The sequence below is a fragment of the Notechis scutatus genome, chromosome 2, assembly GCF_049901735.1.
Source record: "Notechis scutatus isolate UNSWTSFEM ecotype Mainland chromosome 2, rNotScu1.2, whole genome shotgun sequence".
Lineage (NCBI taxonomy): Eukaryota > Metazoa > Chordata > Lepidosauria > Squamata > Elapidae > Notechis > Notechis scutatus.
In genome coordinates this window covers 44,653,734-44,681,417 of record NC_142010.1, presented here as the reverse complement: position 1 = coordinate 44,681,417, position 27,684 = coordinate 44,653,734, and the positions used below count along the sequence as shown (strand labels likewise).

Sequence of the window (27,684 nt, the reverse complement as noted above, 5' to 3'; positions counted from 1 at the left end):
TTCTCATCCTGTCCTGCTCTTACTACTTGAAGTCGCTCTGGGTAGTGAGATTGGTGGCATATAAATTTAATAAATAATCTAAAAATGCAGGTGGAGAGAGTGAAAGTCCACCATGTAAAGTCTCCCAGAGAGTGAGCACCCTCAAATCAATCATATACAGCATCTCCGTGAAAGGTATTCCCTTGCAGATTTTCATCCCCAACATGGGGGACATCGAGAGATCAGTCCTGTTTGTGCAGGACTTAACATCTTAAGCGTACTGACTTACATAGTGGAGAGAACCACTGAACACAGTGTGACTTACAATGGAGGAGAAAGTCATAGGTTTCCTTTTTTGCAAACAGAAGGACAAAAAATAGAGGTCTGTTTTCTCTACCCAAATGATCCATTGGCCAGCTGCCAACCATCATCCGTTGCTTGTATTTGGTAACATTCTGTAAGTAAACAAATTACAGATTACACTGTAAACAGATGCATCCTGAGCATAGCAGGATACTTACTGGAGAATAAGAACCTTGAATTTAGGACAACTTACAATAGGATAAGCCACTCTCACTACTCCTTCGACCACAGACCATTGGCCACTGTTTAACCGGCAACCTCTTTTCTCATCTTTACTCCCTTTTTTTACAGCAGGGAAGTATTTCCCTCCTCCACCTGATTCGCTTCCTTATTGGGAAAGTGAGCCAATGCCAGCTCAGACAAACTGGAAGTAAGTTGGATACTGTCCTTTTAAATCTTCTAAGAATCTATTTTAATTTTGCCTTTGCCTCAAACTAAGTGGTTATCTGCTGCTTATCTGGAGGAAGAGAAAAATGAAAGTGCAATAGATAACACAGGTAGCCCTTGACTTGCAACCACAATTGAGCCCAATATTTCTGTGGCTAAATGAGACAGTTGTTCAGTGAGTTTGGCCCTATTTTATGACTTTTCTTGCCACAGTTGTTAAGTGAAAAACTGCAGTGGTTAAGTTAGTACCATGGTTGTTAAGTGAATCTGGCTTCCCCATTGACTTTGCTTGTCAGAAGCTCACAAAAGTTGATCACATGATCTCAGGATGCTGCAACCATCATAAATTTGAGCCAGTTGCCAAATGTCTAAATTTTGATCAAGTGACCATGGGGATGCCACAATGGTGGTAAATGTGAAACATGGTCATAAATCACTTTTTTACATTGCCATTGTAACTTTGAACAGTCACTAAATTAAAGGTTGTAAGTCAAGGACTACCTGTAAAGTGAAGTAGATCAAGCAGGAGATAAATGCTGTGTGATGACCCGGGGCATGACACAAAAATAACCAAGTCACAAAAATAGAATAAAGTCCCTTTAATGCCTCCAACTTGGCCCCAATGTCCAATTATCCTCAGCTGGATATCAAACTCTTAAAACAGTTTATGGAGGGAGTAAATGCAGTCCGCACCCAATGTAAAGTTAATTCGAAATAAAAACTCAACACAAACCACACTGAAGGAATTACTACGGCAGGCAAGGATGATTAATAGCAGACTTCTACCAGATAACACAGCAACCACAGTTGGGAGGAAGTCAAAAAACAAATAAGCTCCAACAAAAATAATGCATGCTATGCTTCCAGCAACTTTGCCACGCACAGTTTATCCTTTTAAACAGTCCTCCTAGCTGTAGCCCATGAAGGGGATCAGGGCCCCTTCCTCCCCCGTAGACCATGCCATTCACGTTTCTCCTTTATCCATTCCTCCCTGCGTGCCCTAGGATGAAGAGGAGATGGGCCTGGGTCTTCCTCTGAATGCCCATCTGGCCTGTGCCCTTCCCCAGTTTCCTCCACAACCGGAGCCACACTCCCACTCCCTGTTAGCTGTTCCATTTTTCCCTTGGAGTCAGATTCCAACTGGGGCATGACAAGCTGCTTCTGTTGAAGGAAGGTTATGTTTCTTATAAACAGGGGTGTTAAACTCACAGGGTGCTTAAACCCGTGGGGCCACCTGGAAACTGCGAAGGATCGGCCCCCGGTGTTTCTGCCAGCAAAAACGAAGCTCAGGAGGGCTGAGCTCTGTTTTCACTGGCAGAGGGTTGCAGGAGGCAAATGCAGCAGAAAATGAAGCTCAGGAGCCTGCTTTCACTGGCAGAGCGCTTGGGCCGCCCCCGGCATGAGTGATGTCAAGCTGGCCACACCCACCCCAGCCCCCTGAGGTCAAACACATTCCTGATGTGGCCCTCAATGAAATTGAGTTTGACACTCCTGATATAAACATGGTTTCCTCAGCATCCACTAGGCCTATAGTTCATGTGGCTTTCATTTACTTGTTTCCAGCATCGCTGTTCTTTCCTCAAAGTTTTCTTTGAAAGTAAAAATGATGGGTGGTTGCTTTGGGGAGGGGGGGGACATGCCCATTTGGCCAGAAGAAGAAAAAAAACTAAAATACTAAAACCCAAAGTCATTGAGAGAGCCGACGAGAATCCTAAGTCAATAGCAGCCTCTCCATTTTGTCACCTGATAAATGAGGCTCTACTACCAGGTGTGCCCACCAGCGCTTTTCATTTTGTGGGAGAATCCATAGATGCTCTAAAAATTCTGACCATGGCCAGCAACTCAAAAAGTAGCATGTCCCTGTCCTGGAGGATTATTTGAAGCTAGCCCTGTGATTTATGCTCACTGTCTACATTTTTTTTGCTTGCCACAGTATTCCTGCTATTTCAGAAGATGAAGCCAAAGAAGCTTTTATCGAGTATGCTGCAAGCAAATGTTGCTACAGCAAAGCTCCAGCCAGAGACTTGGTGTTTCAGGATCTCCTAGCACTGAATACCTACAGAGTAAGCAGAATGTAGCATTAACATGTGTGTGCATGCACAAACTGTATATAAAGTCATGCACAGCTAGTCCTTGACTTACAACCATTTGTTTAGTGACTGTTTGAAGTTACCTCAGCACTGAAAAAAGTGACATGACTATTTTTCTCGTTTACGACCGTTGCAGTATCATGTGATCAGAATTTGGAAATTTGGCAACTGGCATGTGTTCATGACAGTTGCAGTGTCCCGGGGACTTGTAATCCCTTTTTGTGACCTTCAGACAAGCAAAGTGTCAGCTCAAAAATATTTTTCTTGTCTTTTCGAATTATCAGCAGAAAGGGAGTGGGGGGAGTAATGCATACCTTAGATAATTGCTAGGCGGCCAACGCGCAAGATTATTACTGGAGAGCATGATTGATGACTCTTGGCTATGGATATGTCCCATTGGAGAATATACATCCAGGAGGTGGGGGAAAACCAGGGTCAAGGGTGAGATGAATGATGTGTCTCTGTGTCGGCTGCACCCAGGTCACGCCAACATGTTCACTCCTAATAAATGATTTTTTTAAACTCAGAGATGCGGCTAGAGACTCATGATATGAATGTGGGTATATTGTCGGAGTCCTGACACAAAGTCAGTGACAAAGCCAGATTCACTTTATAACTTTGTTATCAACTTAACAACTGCAGTGATTCACTTAACACCTTGTGGCAGGAAGGCTATAAAATGGGACAAAACTCACTTAAGAACAGTGTTGCTTAGCAACAAAAATTTGAGACTACCTATATTATATTTGGACTATATGCTGCATAAAGACTTTGGTTAGAAATGTAGGTCACAAGCTTAAATAATTAAATAGTGAACAATTGGTACAAGAAGAGTGCTTTACATCTGTAGGTAAACTCATGACTTCAGCCCCAACTTTTTCCAATAAGATTGGAATATTTCTAATATATTCATGGAAAAGCTTTGAAGAGCCATTGCCCGTCAGTTGTTCCGCAATAAAACAAATTGACCTGTTTATGAATCTGTGAACCAAGAAGCCCCCTGACGTTCTTGATTTTATTACATGCAGTTTTCTTGCAAATGTTTATATTGTGCCTATTGATCTGAACATGTTCAGAAAGATTTGCAGTTTTCTGGCTTTTGTCAAGAGTGTAAGGCAATTCACACTGAATATTTAAAAGTACAATAACATCAGCAGTTCGTACAAAACAATATGCAATTTCAGGATAAAGTGGCTTAAGAAAGGGCATGTAGAAAATATGGGAAGTATATAGGCTTCTCTATTTCAAGGTGCCAGGGGTTTTCAATAGTGTACCTGAAGTGAATCCAACTGGAGGATAATTAAATCAGGAGCTATAACAGAGTAGATTCTTTCTCCAGTTACTATTCACCTTTTGAGAACAGCATGGCTGACTCAAATCTAGGGAGGATTACGATATTTATAATATACAATTTGTGTATATTCAACCAAGAGGTAGCAATTGATGAGAAGTTTCATTTTCCACAAATGTATTCAGTGGTCTTAGATGAGACCATTCTTTAACTTCCATCTTCTGATCTGAATCCAAGGTGTGACAAAACATAGGCAAGTACAAACACTATGTTACATTGCACATTTTTGTCATTTTGGCATCATGGAAAGAAATGGACACCTATCTAACCCTGGAAGAATAATGCTTACTGTAGTGATGACTGTAAAAAAAAAACTGGAGGAGTGGGGAGAATGTTAAGTAGACTGTCACTTCTGTTCAGATATGGTTTGTGTTTCTTTTGTGGCTGGCTGCTTTTTTTCCTTTTTTTTCTCCTTGTTCCTTTCCTTACCCATTTGGTTTTTTTCAATAAAATATCAGTGGTGAAGAAAGAACCTTCCAACCAGGAAATAAGTGATTGGAAAGAGAATAGAAATTGACAGCTTGATAATTCACTGTGGGGACACAAACACATAACATGATGTCCAGTTGGACTGAGAAAGTCATCTGTTGCTCAATGTCTTATGTACAGAATTGTATGTTTTAAGAGATTGGAAGGAAAGAGGAACACAAACTTCATAAAATCAGTTGACTTGCTGGCACTTTGTAACGAGTTCAAGTTTGGATAAATTTTATTTATGACTTTATAATATAGAACATAGCTTTCATCTTGTGGATCCTGATTGGTGGCTTGAATTGAAGTCAGTGGATATGGGCCACATTCATCCTAAATCGTAACAGTAACAACAACAGTAACAAGTCATAATGCTAGACAATCTTCCTTGTCAGCAACTACCATAATTAATATTATATTGTGCTAAAATGCTTGGAAATTCCTGGAAGTTTGGCATCCAGACAAATCAACCATCAATAGACACATTGAGATAAATTCCCTTTACATACTATGTTAAAGATACAATCACAAGTCGGGGAAGGAAACTAACAGCCTAGAACACCTCTCTAAGTCCACATGAAGAGGAAATTGCACTAGGAAAACACAGAAGAAACAATACTCTAGCTGGCAGGGCAAACTCCTACCTGTGTTTCCCTGAAAATAAGACTGGGCCCCAAAATAAGCACTAGGGCTTATTTTTTGGGAGGGGTGTGTGTCTTATTATTTTTCCATGTACAGAAGGCCGACTTCTGCTTGTTTGTGGCAGGGCAGGAGGCTGCATGGTGTGATAATGCCGCTGTGAGGCAGGGGAGAATGGAATTGCTCACATACCCCGACACCTGCCTCACCTTGTGGCTGCAGCACCGGTATGCCAATCAACCTTTTGCTCCATTGCAGCTGCGAGCAAGCAGAAGTGGGCTGGTGGCCACGTGGGCTCCTGCTGCACATCGCTACCAGTGCTGCCCCTGCAAGGCAGGTGTTGGGGCATGGATGGCCTGGCTGTGGGGGCCCTGAGGAAGTCAGCGTGGGGCACATGGGCAGCTACATCACACCCTCATCTCACCTTGTGGTTGTGGCACCACGAGCAACTAGACAGAATGGGTGGCCAGCCAGCTGTGGAGCCTCTTAAGTAGGAGTTATTTTGGGGATAAGTCTTATATTAGGTACATAAAAACATGCTAGGGTTTATTTTTGGGATATGGCTTATTTTCGGGGAAACGTGATATGTATAAACAAACAGTAAAACCTACCCTCCCTTACATTGATATTACCTAGCCTTGTAATGAAATGTGGGAACTCACAAAGCCCCAAGAAACCAGCATCAATAGCTTCCAATATCCTAGTTATGTGGACTAAGCAGAATAAAACTTTAGTTAAAGCAATCTTAACTGGCAGTTTCGATTATTTCATAAGTTGTTTCTTTATTATGTACTGTATAAAGATATTGGTCTTCTCTGCACTCCATGGCTGCCTTTGATAAGAGATTTCTGTTAACCTGCTATTTTTTGAGACTAAGCTGCAGTTTTTGTATTTATTTATATTTATAAATTTTCAAAAACTTATTTATATTTTTATTGAATTTTTTTTAGTATTTCTTGGAGACTTTCACTGAATCAAGGTCTTCATTATGGAAAACCATACCATATAGAGGTAAGTGTTGCTATGCTATAGTAGAACTTTGATTTTGCTGCTCCAATATATTGTACGTTTGTCTTCAAATTTGTATTCCTCCTGGTGGTTGTTGGGGAAGTCATAGGGATGGCATTGGATTGTATTAAGCTTCATATGGGATTCAGATTTCATACTGGAGACATCTTGCTTGCCCATCATCAATTTTCATTGTGTCATGCCACATTCAATTTTGTTCTAATATTCAGACCTATTTATACATTCTTCTTTTAGTAGCAGCAATGTGGGCAGCAGAGACATGCTTCACCCTATAAGTTATAAGTGTGAGGATAGTTTCTGTATCCATGGAGTCTTCTGTATTCTAGGGCCTTATGCTTGATTCAGTACACTGGGAAACCATGTTTATAAGAGTCTTTTACCTCAGTTTGAGGAGGATATGAGGATAACCAAATCATAGGATGAAGCTAGTATACTTGTCCTCACTTTCAAACTTTAGTAGTGAACTTTTGCCAAGAGAAAGGATGATAGATGTGGCTTTACAGCACCAGTTCAGGATTAATGTGAGTTTAGAAAATTAATGATCTATTTATATCACTATAAGAATTTATTAATTTGGACATGATAATGCATTTTGTGATTGCATTACATTGAAAGAGCTGCTTAAGAATTCCACTAGTATAATGAACTGTATAATTTGTTGAGTTCCTTGGAAGGGAGCTTTTTAATACTTAAATATTAATTCACTTATATAGATAGGATGAAATACATGAACTGCATAACATTCAGGCTTGATCTGCTTTCTGAGAAAAATGGACTTCTTTTTGCTATTACTACTATTTTATATCCTGCCTTTCAGCCATAGGGAACTATTCTAAGAAAATAAACAGTGTAAAAGGTGAGAATTTCAACTCTCAGAATTTTCTAACCAACATGATAAGTTTGGGAGTTGAAGTCCACAAATGGAGAGGGTCCAGGTTAAAAATGTAGTTAACCGGTTATCTAGTTGGGTAATGAAATATTTGAAAGTGAATAACCAAGCTCAGAGAGCACTAAGGATTCCACAATTCATCCCTGAGTATTCGCTTTCATTGAAATTAAATATGCATGTCCCAAGCTATGCTACTGAAATGTTCGTGCACAAGATATAATATTATGACATTGTCCAATCATCCTTGCCTTCGATCAGGAGAACCTGTTGATTCTGCTATGTATGGTGCAGCTCCTTCTCCCTGGGACATGATAGTAGAAGTTCCTGAAATATTCAAAAACAACATCGTAAGAATTAAAGTGCCTCACACATCAACAGTAAAGGTACAGAAAGCAAAATAGGATAAAGTTCTAGTTGCCAAGACCTACTTACCCCTTCCCTTCCCCTTTTCCTTCCTTCCTTCCTTCCTTCCTTCCTTCCTTCCTTCCTTCCTTCCTTCCTTCCTTCCTTCCTTCCTTCCTTCCTTCCTTCCTTCCTTCCTTCCTTCCTTCCTTCTTTCCTTCCTTCCTTCCTTCCTTCCTTCCTTCCTTCCTTCTCAGTACAACTCTGTGCTTTACATTATTTATTCATTGAGAATATATAAACTGCATTGCATTGTGTAGAGCTTGGTTTGGGAGGTGCATGTGTGCACAGAATTGCAGCCTTAATTCTCAGTCTTCTGCTGCTTCTCTGGAAGGTCAATAGCGATCACCGACTATGCACTCTAGTTCAGACTTTTATCACTGTGGAACATTAATGGAGATTTCTTTGGGTTGGACTGAAGAAAGTAGTTGGAGCAAGCTTGTCCACCTTTCCTATGAGGAGCCTGGGATTTGTTTGGGAGTGCTGATGGTGCTTGGATAGCCATTTTGCCTAAATGGCCAGCCCATTTTTTTTTTTATCTTACAAAAGAGGCAGGGGGTTAAAGTCATCCAAGTTCTGCATTCAGATATGCTTCATATTAAACAAATCCCGAGGGATGAGATGTAGTAGACATGCTGTTCATGGGAGATGCCAATAGGCAGAGGTGGACATGTTTGAGGCTTAAACACAATGTACAAACTGCCTTGTTTTCTCCTCACTGTTAGATTGTGATAAGTAGTTGTCAGATTGATCCTCATCTGGATAGAATATGTGACAGGAAGATGGATCACTGATGACTTAAGCAATTAAACCAACTGGGATTGGTTTTTGAAGAAAATATTTTCTGGGAAAGCAAGTCTATTCTCTTGCATATATAACTGGGTAATATTTTATTTATAGAATTCTTAATATTTGGAATTTTTTGCTATTCAAAGAAAAACAAAAAGCACAGTAGAAAAATCCCCCCCCCCCAAAAAAAAATCCTTGGGAAACTGAGGATGATTGTTGTGAGATCCATTTAACTAAATGATCGTGTATACATTTAGAACATTAAAAAACTAAATTTAGTACACCATTTCTTTTATTTACTGGTGCAAACCTTTGCCCTCCCCCAAAGGAACTGTTGCTATAGTTATAAGAATCATAAATTTCTTTACTCTATGAAGCAATTATTACCAACTCTGATTTTTATTTTTATTTTATTTTGTTGCTGTGGAAAGGATTTTCAAGAGGACACTCTGGAGCATGGACAGAGCATTGAAGAGGGACAGTGCTGTTTAGAAGTTTTGTGTGTGTGTGTGTGTGTGTGTGCGCGCGCGCGCGTGTGTACGCATGCACGCACACACACAATTGAAAATTGTGCAGAATTTATCAGTTAATGTCTGAAGTGAAGGAGGTTTAGGAAGACGATTGCAGTATGAGAATAAGGTAACTTTGGTGGAGATGTTGGGAACACCCCGGGGAAAGTGAAAAAGAAAAATATCTTTCTGATGCTGATAAATCATTTTACATTTCTTGTCAAAACTGAGCCAGTTGCAGTAAAAGTGAAAGGCTGCCTCTTTTTATTTGAAGGGATGTCCGATATGTGGCTGTTCTGGTAGACGACCCTGCACCCAGTGCCATGGCCTCACAAGGGTATGTACTTCTAAGTCCGTCTTGCTTCATGTGGAAAGAGTTTGTCCCACTAAGAATTAAAAAAAAAAAAGATTAAAAAAGTTGACATCCTAGGAGCAGTTTGCACTGATATAAATGATAAAAAGCAAGCAGTAGTGCTAATGAAAATATTATGGTTGAAAAGCCTGCTTTCTAGAAAGTCTTATTGGTTCTCTGATGGGTCATTCATCCAGCCCTACTTATCATTATTTGAGGATGTACCCTCCCAAACAAAGCCTCCATCTCACTGATAGTCTCCTGGGGAAGCAGACTGAAGCCTGTTCAAGGCATTCCAACATGGAGAGAGGAATGTTTTTCACAGGAAATGGGAGAAGCTCTCCCACTTGGAGAGTCCGTGGTACGTGGAGGAAGTTCAAGGTGAGCTGGGTAGGGTAAACATCTGCTTTATTACAACTGGCTCACGAGTTCTATCCGCTTTGTACAGTGCTGTTTTGATTGTGAGGGAGATTGCAAACCCAGCTTCCATACTGGTTGCCCTGGAAACTGCGAGGCTCTGAAATTGTCTGAAATTGTAATTGAAATGACTGGGGTCTTATATTTCTATAGGGCATTGGGCAGGGAATTCCTAGTGACTTCCTTCCGTGCCCCTCTTTTTAGAAAAGAACATTCTACCATAGAATGAAACCTGGCACAGAAGTAGCTTCAGCGTGGAACCATATTTTGCCTCTCCTTCTCTTTGAGGGGATGGGAACTATGATTTGCTGTAATTTGACACAGGGATCAAAGTGTTTCTCAGACTCCTGTATTGACTATCTAGTGGTCAGCCAGCCATTTTGAGAAACGAGGTGAATGAACTCAGGTGCACCCCACAATTGGATGTGTTTCTTACACACTCACCAAATCCCTTTCTTGAATTCCATCTGCAAGAAGACTTAGCAGCAGATTTATCTCAGCTGCACAAATCCAGGTGTCCATTCTTTTGCAGTTAAGACTTTTTTAAAGAACTTTTTGCCATCTAGTGGTAATTACTTTAATAAATCCTTTGGGAAAAATCCCAAAAATTCTTTTTCAAGAGGCAACTGGATTTTCTGGTTTTTCTTTGAAGATGTTTCACTTCCCATCCAAGAAACTTCTTTTTTTTTTTTTTGAAATTTTTTTTATTACTTTTTTAGACAAACATAGAGAAACACAACATAAAAACATCAAGCCATCTTCCAGATATGTACATACAGTGTGTCGGTTGGTTTACAAATTGTTTTGTGCATCCACTTCATAGTCATCACTTACAATTACTTGTATATGTTCTCATATTATCTATCAAATATTCCTAAATACATTGATATCATTATTAATCAATCATTTGACTATACTATTATTCATTCATGTTTTGCAAGATAATCCATATTTTAATTGATTTATTTTATGACAATTCATATTATCACCCCAAATCTATTCCATAATTATATTATGATTATAATAAAGATAATACATCTTTATATGTTCTTTATATTCTAAAAATCTACATATTTCATTGCCATGTTTTATTGTTTAACCATTGATAAAATAAATCCCAAATCTTATAAAATTGCTTACTTTCTTGTTCTCTGATTTCAAATGTCAATCTACTCATTTCAGCACATTCTATTATTTTCTTGATAACTTCCTCCTGTGTTGGTATTTTCTCATTTTTCCAGTTTTTAGCAAATACCATCCTAGCTGCTGTTAATACATTTACAATCAAATATTTCAATTCTTTACTGTATATTTCAAGTAAAATTCCCAATAAAAATATCTCTGGTTTCAAGTCTATGTGTTTTTTTTGTCATTTTTTTCCAACCATGTGTGGATTTTAGTCCAATATCTTTTAGCATCTGCGCACGTCCACCACATGTGATAATATGAGCCACGTATCTGATGACATTTCCAACATTTTTCAGATTTGTTCTTGAACATTCTTGCTATTTTTGTTGGGGGTAGATGCCACCCATAAAACATCTTATACAGATTTTCTTTATATGCTGTTGACATTGTCATTTTATAATTTTGCGACCACAATTTTTGCCATTTCTCTAAATCAATCCCATATCCAAAATTTTTCCCTCAAGCAATCATTGTTTCTTTGACTTGTTCTTCTTCTAGCTTAATTTATAATAAATATCCATACAATTTTTTAATTACCTTTTCATCAGTACCTGTCAAGATCTTATCTAAATCAGTCAATTTATAATAGAAACCTTCTGTTTTAGAATCTTTATCATATCTAGAACGTATCTGCGCATATGAAAACCAATTCATCTTTATACCTTGTTCCTCTAGTTTTTGTATAGATTTAGGTTCACCCTTTCCATTCAATATTTCACCATATCTAACTGTTTGTTCCTTTTTATATATTATAGGATAAGAAAATGCTTCAATAGTCGATAACCAGACTGGAATTTTCAAATAACATTGCCTTTTAGTCTTCTCCCCATTTAACCACAGAGCCTCCCGTACATAATGTCTTCTAAAGTACCCATGTGTTTTAGTTCCCTTGTACCATAGGAAGGCATGCCACCCCAACAACAAATCATGTCTTTCTAATGTCAGCAATCTAGTATTTCTTAATGTTATCAATTCTTTAACCCACATCAGATTTGTAGCTTGATAGTACAATTCCCAATTAGGCAAACCAAATCCTCCTCTTATTCTAGCTTCTTGCAAAAGTTTTAGTTTTATTCTCGCTTTCTTACCCTGCCATATATATTTCAACACAATTTTATTTAAATCTTCAAAGTAATCTTTCCCTAGCTTAATTGGAATTGTTTGAAACAAGTATAAAATTCTGGGTAATATATTCATCTTGATTGTTGATATTCTCCTTATTAATGATAAGTTTTCCCATTTCGTCAAATCTGTCGCTATCTATTGCTTGAGTTTAATATAATTATTCTCTTTAAGTGTGCTACATCTTGCTGTCAAATATACCCCCAAATACTTGATCTTATTTGTGACCTGAATTTTCCAAACGTCTGCCAATTCTTACTTTTGTCTTAATAACATATTCTTTGTCAAAATCTTTGTCTTATCTTTATTTATTTTCAGACCAGCTACCTTTCCATATACCTCTATCTTTTCTATCAGTTTTGATGCTGTTTCTAATGGATCTTCTAAAATGAAAACCAGATCATCCACAAATGCTTGCAATTTAAATTCTTCCTTTTTAATTTTCATCCCTTTTATATCCTTTTCTTCTCTAATATTTCTATTTAGCACTTCCAAAGTTAACACAAACAACAGAGGTGACAATGGGCAGCCTTGTCTTGTTCCTTTTCTTATGTCAATAGAATCGGTCAATTCTCCCTCTATCGTTATCTTTGTTGCCAAGAACCTTCTTCAGCTCTGACTGGATGATGGGGAATGGAAGGATTTATACTCCTTGCAGACAGCTGAACATTTGTTAGTTAGTTAGTTAGTTAGTTAGTTAGTTAGTTAGTTAGTTAACTTTATTGTCATTGCACCTTGTACAATGAAATCAAACACCATCTTCAGTGCACATCATGACATGAAAATAAGCACAAACACACATCCTTCACCCTTCACACCTTGAACCGGAAACCCCCGACACCACACCAACACTGCACTATACAGCAGAATTCAAAAGAGCTACTGCCCTGGGATAGAAGCTGTTTTTCAGCCCATTTGTCCTTGTTTTTATTATTCTGTACTGTCTGCCAGATGCTAATAGATCAAAAAAAGGGTGCCCAGGATGAGATGGATCTTTAAGAATGTTTTGAACTTTCTTAAGGCAGCAAGAGCTATAAAGCTCTTCCAAAGAGGGGAGAGGGCAACCAATGATCTTCTGGACGTTAACCCTCTGGAGTGCTTTCCTATCTGCCACTGTGCAATTGGCAAACCATACAGACGTGCAGTAAGTTAAGATACTCTCTTTTAGTGAGTCGTTAAGTCCATCTGGAGGTTTATCAATGTCATCAGGGTCACCTGAATGGTGCAAACAGTGTGGAGCTTCTTGGAATTGTTGAAAGGACTGTGTTGTAGACTGGAGATAGATAATGTCTTATCCACCCCACTCTGTTGAGAGAGGGCTGTTCAATTTTGACATAGATGGCCTCTTTGACTCTTCTTTCTAAAAGAATTCAAATGATCAGCTGTCTGCAAGGAGTATAAACCCTTCCATTCCCCACCATCCAGTCAGAGCTGAAGAAGCTTCTTGGTTGAGAAGCGAAACGTCTTCAAAGAAAAACCAGAAAGTCCAGTTGCCTCTTGAAAAAAGCACCTTTGGGACAACCATGACCTGGATGACTGAGAAGAATCTCCATAGACACTTTGGGGAAAAAGTTTCAGTCGACTGCCTGGATTTTACAAAGACCATCACATCATACACTCTATATAGGAATAAGGATCTGCCATGCAGTGTTATGCAGCGGTACTTCTGGTTCCATTGTAAGCAATGATGCATGTTCTGTGCCTCCTGAAGACACAGAGGAGCTATTTAACAACGATTGCCACTATTGTCAATAGCACCTGGCTGCACAGCTTTCAGTGTGAATTTATTTACAGAAAGAACGATGACTGTGATGGTAGGGCCATCTCCTCATTACCGACAGCTCAGACTATCTTATTTATTATTCTATCAACCATCAAGAGTGGAGCTTTACAAAGTGATGACAGTTTCCATGGAAGTAAGAATTTTTAGAGGGAAGGAATTTCATAATGAGGCATCTTCCTAGTCACTTTCACAGTCCTACCCAATCTTAAAGCCACTCGATAGAGTGCTGTTTTTTTTTTAAAGAGGAGCACAAAGGTCTGCTTTTGACTAATGAAAAGTTTGTTGGTGGAAATCCAGTTAATTTGATGCTCTTTCATTTGATGTTATATGTCAACAGAAGCAATGTTGGGTCTGTAATGGAACAGGATCCCAGTTCACTAATCAGAGGTGTTCTTCTTGTTCTGGAACGGGAACAATGATGTACGTGAGTTCGTGTACTATTTTTTTATTTGCACTCTAGGCTTGAATGTGAGAAAATGATTTATTTGCACTCTAGGCTTGCATGTGAGTAAATAATGTAATAATGGATTGTCCTACATGATGCCAAACCTTTAAGCTAGACTGAGACGAGGAAACCAAGGTTATGATGCTAATTCTACTTTTATTATAAGGTTACAGCAATAAAATCATGTAAGTTTGAATATACCTTCCCCCTTCCCTCCTTTAATTTTGGTGAGAACTGTGAGGGTCCTGTCTAAATCATCCTAAGATGCTTCTATGACGTTTCTGCTTTGGACTCAGATTTCTTTTATCTAATATTGGTTGTGGCTTTTCCTCCTGTTCCTCAAGTTACTTTTTGACCCACATGCGTGTGTTCAAATATTGGAATAACATTTACACAGAACTGTGGTGGTGCAATGATTAGAATGCAGTATTGGAGGCTGACTCTGCCCACAGCCAGGACTTTGGCTCAAGATTGACTCAGCCTTTCATCCTTCTGAGGTTGGTAAAATGAGGACGGAGATTGTTGGGGGAAATGTGCTGAATTTGTAAACCACTCAGAGTGCTATAAAACACTACGGAGAGGTATATAACTCTTCAGTGCTATTGCTGTTGCTGCATCATCATCATTCTAGTCATTGTTTATCCACATTGTTTATCTTCTGCATGTTTCCAGCCAATACGATCTTGAGCTTTCGTTTATCAACTGGGCCTGCAATACTTGCTGATGTTGTGGGTCCGTCTTGTTTTAGGTCTCTTTTGTGGACATAAAAACAGGTGGATTTCCTACCTGTACATACTGACTACTATTGCTATGTGAGGCCACATATTACTTCAGTTTGTTTAGCTGCTTCATCCCCAATCACTGAAGTAATCTGCTTTGGAGTGATGCCTCATTGAAAAATAAGATACCTGATGTTGGCTTCAGTTGAAAGCCCTGAAGTGGGCCACTTCACCTTGCTACTTTGCAGCATAGCTGTCTTCTGTGCATGTGATGTTGGGAACATATTGTCTCGAACAGGGCTGTCAAACTTGATTTCATTGAGGGCCACATCAGGGTTGTGTTTGATCTTGGGAGGCTGGGGGACGTGCCTGGAAGGCCCTGGCCAGCTCAACCTCACTTGAGGCTCTGTTTTTGGCCACGACGTCCTCCTGCAGCCCTCTGCCAGCAAAAACGGAGCTCAGGGGAGCTGCGCGTGGCCCACCTGGGCTCCGTTTTCAGCCACAACAGCCTCCTGCAGCCCTCTGCCAGTGAAAAGGAAGCTCAGGGAGGTCCGCTTTTGCTGGCAGAGGCCAGTCCTTCGCTGTTTCCAGGGCGGCCCCAAGGACCAGATCTAAGCACCCCGTGGGCCAGATCTGGCCCGTGGGCCTTGAGTTTGACACCCCTGGTCTAGAAGGAACTTGTATCGCTTTGTGGAACTGCATTGGAGAGGCCTCATTCAAAGCAACAGGTCCCTATGAGGCTTTGCATGGATCTCCTGAGTAAGTATGCATGCAAAATAGGTTATTTATCTGTCACATCACCATGTGGACTTGAAGCAATAGACACGGAGCTTCCTGGTTTCAGATCTCACTCTTAAATTGAACTTACTAAGATTGTCTAATAGAGGAAGATAAAGAGGAGCAACATAAAGAGGAAGCATAATTTTGAATGTCCTTAGAGAAATAAGAACACATTAAGGAAACAGCATAAGAAGGTGCAATAGAAATGCTAATGTTACTTTTGTTGAAAGAACCAGAATCCTGAGCTAATTGAAATGTAGCTTGAAAAACAGCCCTCATTTTGATATACAGCTGTCTGAGAAACCAGAAAGAGAAAAATAAGTCTCTTTTGTTCTGCTCTGCATTTCAAATAAACATTTAGTGGCTTTCAGAAGCTACACCAGCATGGAAATCGAATACATCTCTAGTGAATCAAGAAAAGATCCTTGCTTGGATTGTGTGTCTCCTCCAGTTCTGTTTGGGCCTTATAAACAAGTATGGAAGTGACCATGTGAGCTATGATGAGCAGCCCCACTGGTTCTTTAAAGTTGCACTGGAGTTGTCAATGTAGAGCTGGTTTCCATGAATATAATGCAGTTTTCTATAGCCAGGAGTCCTTGAATGTACTGTAGATTTGTCCAGTATGAAGGCTTTGATTGATACCTGTGATGGTATACAGTATCATCCACCTCCAAAATCTGCTAATTCCTGAGTTTCCCAGTTGGCAACAATGATAGCAGTCAGAAATACCTGTCTGGAATGAGTCAGTATTTAGTTTATCCTAACTAAAAAGTTTTATTCTAACACCTACCAGATCCAGCAGATGGTGCCATTACCCAGCAGAATAGCCGAACAAAAAAGGGAGCTGTATTTATTTATTTATTCTTGAATTCCTATAGATAATTTCATCCCATAAAGGAAGGAATTGCTATTATTATCTAATATCTAAGCCATTGGAAAAAAGAAGTAAGAAGGAACTTAGATACTTGTGAAATTATACCTTGGACATTTAAAAGTTTTCTTTTGCCAATTCTGTTTATTTTTCCTGTATTTTGGAGACAGTACATAGACTGTCGTATTTTTGCATTATGTTATTACAGGCAATTTTTTCACTTGTCTATCACTCATTTGGGAAACCCAAAGGCTTCTAGGCTTCTTGATTCATAAATAAAACTTCATATCAACCGATTTTATTCTATGTAGCTGCTGGAATTCATTGTTAATTAGTTTCTTGCTAGAATAGATGAAGAAATATATTACTTTCATCATTATTGTACTTTTGATCCACCCATATTACCAGAGTTCTCAGGATACATTAGAAAGTTATATAAAATATTAAATACATAAATAATACGAAACATTAAATAGTACAGGAAATGTATAATACAAAAGACTAGTCTCTCTTCCAAGGATATTGACCAGGAAATAGATGTAAGGTCACTAATGTGGTATGATGGTTTAATTGTGAAGCTGCAATTAAGAGATCCAGGTTGAAGTTTGCACTTACAACTCTGGATAGCTTTGGACTACAGGTAATCATTGATTTACAACAGTTCATTTAGTGACTGTTTTAAGTTACAGCGGCACTGAAAAAAGTGACTTTTGACCGTTTTTCATACTTACAACCGTTGTAACATCTACGTGGTTGCATGATCAAACTTCAGACATTTGGCAACTGAGTTACATTTATTTAGGGTTCTAGGGTCATCTGATCACCTTTGAGACCTTCTGACAAACAAAATCAATGGGGAAGCCCGGTTCACTTAATTGTGTTACTAACTTAGCAGCTGCAGTGATTCACTTAACTGCTAAGTGGTTCACTTAATAACTGTGGCAAGACCGGTCATAAAATGGGGCAAAATTAACAACTGTCTCGCTTAGCAACAGATAATTTGGGCTCAATTGTAGTTGTAAGTTGAAGACTACCTGTATTCTCTCTTAGTTTGTAGTGTACATATAATGAGTTGACACACACATGAACGACCCTTGAATTCCCAGAAGAAAGTATTAAGAAACAGTCTTAACATAAAAAGAAACAGTCTTTTAGCAAAATTGACTCTGGTGATTTTCTTGGCAAGACTACAGAAGGCCCCAGAGGAAAGATAAGAATTAAATGTAATGATTGATGCAATCAATAATGTCCCTTTGTCCCATCCACACACACCTGCATGTTCCACATGTACATCTCAGTAACCCAGTCTGTCCAGGGATCATCTTCCTTATTAGGAAAATGACTTCAGAAATTCAATGAAAGTCTTGAGATGGAGAAGATTCACCAGCCATCTTACAGCTTTAGACCTTTCACAGGTTGTACAGCCCAAGCTCAATGCATCCTGGCTTTTGCCAAATGTCATCATTTATTGAGTCGTTTTGACCTAGTTCCATGTAAAATATGAATTGTAGGCAACCTGAGGGTACAGTATCCTGAGGAAAACATCCTGAAATTGAACAGGCATACCCTTTTCCTGCTATTTGTGGTGCTTTTTAAAAAAAATTTAGATGCAAAACAATTTGTGTTCCTCACAAGAATTCTGAAAGGGGTTCTTTCTGCCTCTTTAAAAGCAGTCTTTTTGGTCCACTGGCTCATCTTAGAATCTAGAAATTAAGGGGAAAATATCCCTGAAATTGGCAGGGAAAGATGGAAAGAGAAATTAACTTCCTCTAGTGGCTTAGTTAAGTAATTTACTATAGAAGAAGATGGGATGAAACTACTGTACATCAAAAAGAAATAAACTGACGTTTCTTTAAGGAAGTGCTAGTGGGTTTTAAGCCTTAAAATAACTTAAAAGGTTCATTCTTGTTAGATTTCTCCAGCCTAACTGCTGCATGGATCCTGCTGTTATTTCCACTCTCTGAAAATGTCTTCTTGTCTCATTTCCTTCATAGGTGCAATGACTGTTCTGGCCTGGGGACAACTGCTTGTACAGACTGTGGAGGAACAGGAAAGTTGCTGACATACATTGAGCTGCAAGTTGAATGGCAAGTTCTGCCAGCTTATAGACTGAAGAACAGCCTTTCTCATTCCAGCCTTTTGTTTCTCACAGAGGTCCAAAGATTCCTTTGGGTGTTTCCCAAGTAGGAGATAGAGACATAACAGTCTCCTGCAGTTCTCCTTTTCACTCTTCCTTGCAAATTTGGATCCACACTGTTCCCAGCCCGGAAGTAACATGGAGGCATCAAGTCTTGGTAGTTTTTGATAGACCTGTCCTGAAAGAATTTTTTAATCCACTTTCTTTCAGAGACATCCAATTTGCAAGCCATATTTATGCAGTGGGTTGGTTGCTGGGTTATTTATTGGTTTGGTTGCTCAGTTATTTATTTACAGTTTACAAAGAGAAGAAAAAAAAGCGAAATGCATAGGAATTACAAATTGTAGGCATGATTTAGAAATGTTTCTAAAGCAAAATGAAGTAAAATTAAAAGAAAGGGGGAAAACCATTCAATTGGAAGAAACATCTCAGTTTTATTCTTACATATATGTCAGACAAGACAAAAAAATGTAGATTTTACCATTTTCAAAACTTATATTACATTGCATTATTACTAAAATCAAACAATAGGTTAATTGTGAGATATTGTAGATTTCATTCTCTCTCATAGATAGATAGATGGATGGATGGATGGATGGATGGATGGATGGACGGACAGACGGACAGACAGATATATCATAAGCAATCATAGTTAGTTTTAGTGGGCCCAAGTCTTGAATGTGACAGAAAGCTGTGTATAAAATTGTACTCCATGAACAATATCTAGGTTAGATTATAACATAAGGCTTGTTTCACATGTATGAAGTTATTTGGGCTGTTGATGAAAACTCCCATAATTTAAGCTATCATTCCTCTAAGGAAGCATTTCAGTGTGACCATTTGGAATTTTGTGGAGCCTCTACAAATGGAAGACCTCCAATTCATGTCAAAAACAGTTATAATAGTTAAAATCTTGAAAATTGGACTTCAATCTTTTGTTGCTTAACTTGGCAGTACAAGACTAGATTAAGGCATTGACCTGTATTTCAGAGCCACCATTAACTATCCTTTTAGAAGCAATGCAGGGGTTTCACTTCATTTTATCTCTTTCACATAATACAACATAATCATGGCTAAAACATACAACGAACGGTTGCAGGAACTGGGCTTGGCTAGTCTAGTAAAGAGAAGGACAGGGGAGACATGATAGCGGTCTTCCAATATTTGAGGGGCTGCCACAGGGAGGAAGGGGTCAAGCTATTTTCTAAAGCTCCTGTAGGCCAGACAAGGAATAATGGATGGCAACTGAACAAGGAGAGATTTAACCTGGAAACAAGGAGAAACTTTCTGACAGTGAGAACAATCAACCAATGGAACAGCTTGCCCTCGGAAGTTGTGGGAATGCCATCAGTTGAGATTTTCAAGAAGAGATTGGACTGCCATTTGTCAGAAATGGTGTAGGGTCTCCCGCTTGGGCAGGGGGTTGGACTAGATGACCTACAAGGTCCCTTCCAACTCTGATTATCTGTATCTGTATATGGCTGCCTCATTGCTGATCTATATTAGAAGCAGTTGACCTTATTCTTCCGACACAGAGTTTTTCTGAATCTAATTTGCTGTGAAAATAGAGCATGCACTTTGTAAACAGTGTTGTTTGCCTTCACAGGAAAAATAACATATTTGAATACGTGGTGGATGAAAGAACTGGGTTTCCTACTGAACTGTTCAAAGCAGTTAAAGGGAAGAAGCTATTTGTGGATGAGCAATACTTGGTAATGAAATATTTATGGTACAAGCAGGAGGGCTTACCCTGTGGCAGGATTGAAAAAAGCAATTTGAATGCATGTATTTACACACTTATGCATGCGTGAATATATATATATATGTGTATGTTGCACAGACACTCAGGGCAACTTATAACAATTAAAAATAGCACAATATAAATATCAGTAGTCCTTGATTATGACTGGTTGTTTAGAAACTGTTCAAAGTTATAATGGATCCCTCCCAAAAGGTACTTATGAACCAGTTCCAAAATTCTGAAGGCCCCCTCCAATCACGTGACTGCATTTCAGGCAGACAGCAATTGGCTCACATTTATAACTTGTTTGCAGTTTCTGACAATTACATAACCATAATTTACAAAAAAAAATGGCTGAAAATTAGCATTTACTTCACGTTTTTTTTTTTTTTTGCAAAAATGCCCCATAGCAAAGTTCGCTTAACAGCTACTGCATTTGCTTAATGACTACTGAAAAAAAGGGTCATAAAACAGGTAGTCATGTGATGATCCTCTTTATGATTGTCAAGACTTACAACAATAATGGACAAGTTCTGTTAAGTGGTAAGTCAAGAACTTCCCGTATTGTGCCCTTTCTGCTATAGTGTCCATCTTAAAAAACATCCTTCCTCTGGAGATTAGGATGGCTTTGACCCTGCTGGACTTTTGTAAGGTCTTCAGACTTGATTCTGTGCCCAAGGTGGAGTCCCTGAGTATGTGCAGGGGCAGGTTTCTTGGTTCTATTAGTAGTTTGGGCTATGATGTTTCTTGGCTGCTGTGTATTTTAATTTTTATAACATTTGTTATTTTTAAAAAAAAAAACACCTTTATTTTAATTTTGTTCACTTCCTAGAACCACTTGTTGAGATGGCCAGTCATATAAATCCAATGAATGAATGAAAAATAAATAAATAAACTCCAGCAATATACCTTCGTCCATTTATCCGTGGACCTATCAGTCTATCCGGCACTGGATGGAAACTTATCAAAGAGAGAACCAATTTAGAAATAAGGAGAAATTTCCTGACACTGAGAGCAATCAATCAGTGGTATGGCTTGCCTTCAAAAGTTGTGAATGCTCCAACAGTGGAGGTTTTGAAGAAGAGAGTGGACAGCCATTTGTCCAGAATGGTATAGGGTCTCCTGCTTTGGCAGGAAAGAAGGTTTGGAAAGAAGACCTTCCAACTCTGTTATTCTATATTCTACTTATCTTCATGAATGTTGTTTATGAAGATCCAGCCCACTATTTAGTACAAGGGTCTTCGAACTTGGCAAGTTTAAGACTTGTGGACTTCAACTCCCAGAATTCCTGAGCTAACATGACTGGAGGAGGAATTCTGGGAGTTGAAGTCCACAAGTCTTAAAGCTGTCAAGTTAGAAGACCCCTGATTTAGTATATATCCTTCTTTAATGGTACTGATCTCAGCAGTCCCTTTCTTCATTGTAAACAGAATCACCGGCCATCAACACATCAATCAACCAATAGGAAGGCACCACATAAATATGATGCATAGAGCAGCCCAAAGCACATATTCCATTTGAGAGAATGTTCCCTGAAGATGAGCTGCAGCACGAGTCCGAAAGCTCAGAAGAGTAAAAAACTCTGGTCCCAATGACTAACCCAAATTAGATATTATAAATACTTAACTGTTGTCCAGTGCATCTGAAAAATACCAAACCAAAGGTAGCTTTTATCCCAGTTTTCATTTTTGGGGTTAATTTATTGTTTCATTGAATGTCCATCCACATCATCCCATGGATGTGTTTTCCTCCTGTCTCTGCTTACTTTCTTAGTTACTTAATTTGCTTATTTTAATTTGTATGGTGGTCTGGGGACTTAACAGTGTTAAAAATATCACAGCACGAAAGCAACGGTTGAAAAATAAAAAAAATGTAATGTATTTGTGACAAAGCATGATTCTCAAATACGTACATTTACAGTGAGCTTATATGTTCACCTGACCCAGTGCCTGGGGCAAGAATCAAGTCTTTGAGGCTTTCTTAAAGGCTGGAAGGATGAAGAAATCAGAGAGGGGCCTTTTTTTAGAGCAGGGACTGCAAAAGAGAAAGGTGCCTTCTGGATACCATCAGATGATATACTATTTAATTGGTAGGACCTGGATTATGCCAGTCCTGTTGTATGTTGTACGATAGGCAGAAATCATTACAGTCCCTCGAATATTCAGCTCTGGGCTGTGTAGGACATTACGGATGTCAATCAGTACCTTGAATCAGTACCTTGTATTGGCAACCAGTGAAGTTCACACAGTTATAGCGTTACATGGATGTATTGAGACACCCCTATATCTACTTGCACTGCTGTGTTCAGGACTAGCATTAGCTTCCCAGGGCAGCCTTGTATAGAGCACACTGCAGGAAAAGCATCCAGCCAGTAAAAACATTCAGTGACCCAGACTCTACCCTGCAAGAGATTATGGAGTCATTAGAAGAAGATGATGAGTTATGTTTCTATTAGTGTAGGGCAATAACATTAGTCATCCCTTCTTTTTATTACTCTAAAGTTTTGTATCTCCTAAAAATGTTGTTTTCCTAGGTTCATCCAGTGACAAATTTCCCTATCAGTGCTGTTAATCAAGCTTCCCGAAATGCCATTGAACAACATCAAGCTCAGTTTGGATCCACCACACGGATATTGAGACAGGTGAGAGCAACAGAGATTGGCAAAACTTTTTTTGTAATAGTGAGGTTCCACCACAGTACTATGGATTAACTGATTTATACTCCCTTCTGATAAGGAGTATAAAGAAAAGGAAAATATGTGATGGTGGCAAATATCTGTAGCTCGGCTATAGGATGAGGGTGGAGGTTCGTTCTCCCAGCTTGTGGAGAAGCCACGTTCGGAGACCAACTCACAGGCTCGGAGAACGAACCTCCACCCTCAAAGGGAAATATCTCAGCATGGAGCTATTCCATTCTCACAGGAGGCCATAATAAAATCTTTTAATGTGTGTTATTAATTAGTTGCCCTTGTGTCGCTGAGCAAATTGTGCATGATGTAATTGTGCATGATGTATCTATACCCCAAATATGTGGTTCTTAGGTCTCCTGTTAAAGCCGCATGCAAATTAAAACTTAAGGAAATAGAATTAAAAATTTACTAATTGTATTAAACTAAAATTAATTATTTAATTTTTATAATTTAAATTTATCCGGCTGCCTTTTAAAATGCAGCTTGTGGCCTATTATTCAAAGAGGTGATACAGTCTCAACTCCAAAACTTACTACTAGGGACTCTTCTAGTTCCTACAATCTATTCTTGTTTTCCAATTCCTTTTTGTGTTTCATGTTAGATTTATATCAATTAGGGATGGAGACAACTCTAGGACTGTGAAGCTTCTGCATATTCTTTTTAAGGATAAAACATCTATGATTATGGGCAGAGGAGCTGGGTTGGGTGAGGGGCTTAAGTATTTGTCACCTTGTCATTTCTATCATTTCAAAACAAAGTTGATAGGAATCAAGGGGTACAAGAGGTAGAGAGATTTTGACCTACATTGAAACTTTAATATATTGTCCAAAATGCTTATTTACTGGAATTATAAATCTAGGACCACTGTTTTTACTGCAAGTGAGCCACAAATTGCAGTGTTATTCTTCTTGTGAGGACAAAAAACCTAGATTGCAATAAACACCTCGAGCAGTTTCTTGTTCTTTGCTAGTATTAATGTCTCTGTCAAAAGGAAGATTCAGTGCCAAGACTTCCTTTTTAATATACTTTGGTACTATTTCCCATGTAGCCACATCTCAAAGCAATTTACACTTTAATAACATGATTAAAAACTAATCCATATATCTTAAAAAATATACAGCGTATTCATTATGCTTGAGTGGGAAAGAAAACAAAAAGATGCAGAAAAAGCTTAAATTACAAGAAATTGTCTGTATGGACACCCTGATGGATGTACTAGGAAGTACAGAGAGTCCAGAGATGCAGTCTTCTACATAAAATAAATGTTTTAATTTAATTAATTAAAAGAATAAATGAATGAGATATTTTAAAAGAATATTGCAGAATTATTTCCAGTAGCTGCAACTTCCTGAGTGATAAACAGTGATTGATATGAAGGAGGTAGAGAGACAACACATATACTGCCTTAATACCAATAGCACTTAGACTTATATACCACTTCACAGTGCTTTACTAAGCCCTTTCTAAGCGTTTTACAGAATCAGCCTATTGCGCCCAACAATCTAGGTCCTCATTTACTGACCTCGGAAGGATGGAAGGCTTGAGTCAACCTTGAGCTAGTGAGACTCAAACTACTGAACTGCTGGCAGTCAGCAGAAGTAGCCTGCAATACTGCATTCTAACCAGTGCACCACCACCATGGCTCTCTCTCTCTCTCTCTCTCTCTCTCTCTCTCTCTCTCTCTCTCTCTCTCTCACACACACACACACACACACACACACACACACACACAAAGGAGGGATACAAGTGAAATAAATCATTGTTTGGATGGATGCAAGGGAATATATATTCCAGTTATATACAGCATAAGGGTCAGTCTTAGACATTGAAATTATAAACAAACAAGTGTTCAAAGAAGCCAGAAAGATTAAGAAAACAAGTAAATTATAGCAGCAGGCCATTGTTAGTTTGGTTACTTTATATTCAGGTGTCATTATCTATGCATGCATTTTTATTCTACCTCTTCTCTAAGGTGGCAGGCTCACAGTAGTGGTGGGGAATCTCCTCTTATTTTGTGCCCAAAACTGGCCTTAGAGTACAGGATGAATGACTGGCCCAAGGTAATGCAGGACACTCAACAATTATAAGGGAATTTGAGCCTCTCTTTAAACCTCTTACTTATGGACCCTCTTCAGTTTGCTTTCAAAAATTCTCTGAGCCGCTGAGGATCAATATAGTGTAAGGCAAGGGTCTTCAAACTTGGCAAGTTTAAGACGTGAGGACTTCAACTCCCAAAATTCCTAAGCTTATATGACTGGAGGAGGAATTCTGGGAATTGAAGTCCACAAGTCTTAAAGCTGTCAAGTTTGAAGACCCCTGGTGTAAGGATTCCTTCCCTGATGATCACCTGATAAAAAGGGGGTGCTCAGAGTAAAAACAAAGGGATGGGAAGGGAAAGAGATCCTCTCCCCAAGGGGAGATCACCAGCTGGATTTCTGGTAATTGATCATCCCTAAATAATAGTTGCAAAACTATACCAATCTGTTTCTTAAGAGTTGGCCGTTCGAAGGATGACAATTATACCTTTTGTCTTTTGGCAGAGACAAACCATTGAGCTGGTATTTCTTACCAAAGTGGAATATGAATGGCATAGGAAATCCTACTCCTATTATGTCTATGGGAATGAGCACAAGGTGTATGTGGAGGATTATCCTAAAAAGTGTGGCTGTACTATTATATGATACATGGACCTTCGAACCACGGATGGAGAAACTCTGATCATTCCTGCATTATGTCTGCTCTTCAGCTTTTCTCCCCCAATTCTTTTTTTTACAAGTCATGTATCTCAGGTGAATTATAAACAATTGTGTTAGCCTTTAAACGAAGACCTTCAGACTTCTACAGCTGAAACACTCTGCATATTTTTTGTACAATTGAATGTTTGTTGTTTTTGATGGTTAAAAATACTTGTGTTGGTATATATTAGTTATAACAAATGTTAAAAAGTTGAAGTCAAACATGCCAGAGATTCCATTCCTTTTCTATTTCTGGTTGTGCTTAGTTTCTTCTCTCAAACTGAATTAATTTGTTATGTTCTGAGCATTTAATTCAGGGGTGTCAAACTCAATTTTATTGAAGGCCACATCAGGTTTGTGTTTGACGTTGTGGGGCTGGGGTGGGTGTGGCCAGGGTGGGCGTGGTCAGCATGATGTCACTTGTGTTGGGGGGGCACCTGTGGCCCGAGAGCTCTGCCAGTGTAGACAGGCTCCCAAGCTCCATTTTTTGGCTGCGACAGCCTACTGCAACACTGCCAGCCAAAATGGAGCTTGGGAGGGCCATGTGCAGCCCTCGTGAGCTTCATTTTTGTTGGCAGAGGCGCTGCAGGCAGAGGCACTTTGCTATTTCCAGGGCAGCCCTGCAGGCCAGATCTAAGCACCCTGTGGGCTGGATCTGGGGCCCAGGTCATTAATTGACACCCCTGCTTTAATGGAATATTTTGTTTCACTGACTTGGTACCCTTGGCGTGCACTGTTGCCCAATTCCAGATATAATTTTGGATTTTTTATCATTAAGTTTTAGTTGCACTCTTTTTTTTAGCATACAGTTTCAATATAAATCAGGAAATGGATAATCCAAAGTGACAGAAAGTCTAAGACTTTGTAGAGGCTAAAACTTTTAAATGATTTTGTTCATGGTTAATTCTTCAGTTGATTACTATTATAGCATGTCATTGATAGGACTATATATAAGTAATGCTAATTCACTTTACTCTCACTTTAATGATTGCAAACAGAAAATATCATGTCCTAGTAACCATGTATTATAATCTTTCTGGCCTGAAATTGGAACTAATAAAGTGCAGTGATTCTAAACATATTACAATAAAAAAATGAACACTCTGATATGCTGGTATGAAGTTTTAAATTTTCTTGTATAATATCATAAAGATTTTATAACGTTATATCCTTTTTTCAAGTGCTGGATGGAATGGCTCTATCTTAAAAAGCATTGTAACAAAATGGATTATAGAAAAGAACAAAAAAGAAAATATGGTTTCAGTGGAATAAGAAAGAAACAGATAGAAACAGAAATAGCAATCAAAGGGAAAATATTGAAGGATTTGGTTGTGTCATCTAATATGCTTTTAAATTGTGAATACCCCTGGCTCCTTCCTATTGTGAAGATTCCTTTGAAGAAAGCTGACTCACTCCAGTCCCAATGAACTTTCTGTTAGTTAAAGTATAAGAAAGGAAGATTATACTATGAGAAGAAAGCAGATTGGGTCAGTAATGAGGAACCTAGTCCCATTCTTCTGTTGGAAGAAAAATCCATCTGGTTCAGTTCCAAGTTGGGAGAAAGGCACTGGAAATAAAATAGAAGCTGGAGGCTGATTGGAAAGAAAGGTTCCCTTTATTGATGAAGCAGAACCACCAACCACATGTGATTCTGGGACAGCTGACAAAATGGAGTTGAGGTGGGTGGGTTTTTATACCTTCTTTAGGCTTTGTATTTGAGCTTCCTGTTCTTGTGCAAGAACATGTCCTTTCATATTCTTTTAATGGCTGTTGTCAGATTCCTATGGTCATGGCTGACTCTTTAGGC

General features: G+C 38.8%; 1 protein-coding gene across 3 annotated transcripts in view; it reads left to right on the top strand.

Moving 5' to 3' along the window:
* Positions 1-26,984, top strand: part of LOC113419416 (protein SSUH2 homolog) — a 40,213-nt gene extending 13,229 nt beyond the window's left edge. For all 3 annotated transcript variants that reach the window (XM_026678773.2, XM_087954621.1, XM_026678782.2), the window contains 10 exons: positions 634-712; positions 2,663-2,792; positions 6,231-6,291; positions 7,457-7,581; positions 9,173-9,235; positions 14,098-14,180; positions 18,570-18,662; positions 20,319-20,424; positions 22,987-23,094; positions 25,683-26,984. In XM_026678773.2, coding sequence (XP_026534558.1) covers positions 634-712; positions 2,663-2,792; positions 6,231-6,291; positions 7,457-7,581; positions 9,173-9,235; positions 14,098-14,180; positions 18,570-18,662; positions 20,319-20,424; positions 22,987-23,094; positions 25,683-25,823 — 989 coding nt within the window. In that variant the 3' untranslated portion in view covers positions 25,824-26,984. The remainder of the gene's footprint in view (positions 1-633; positions 713-2,662; positions 2,793-6,230; positions 6,292-7,456; positions 7,582-9,172; positions 9,236-14,097; positions 14,181-18,569; positions 18,663-20,318; positions 20,425-22,986; positions 23,095-25,682) is intronic.
* The last annotated feature ends 700 nt before the right edge of the window (positions 26,985-27,684 follow it).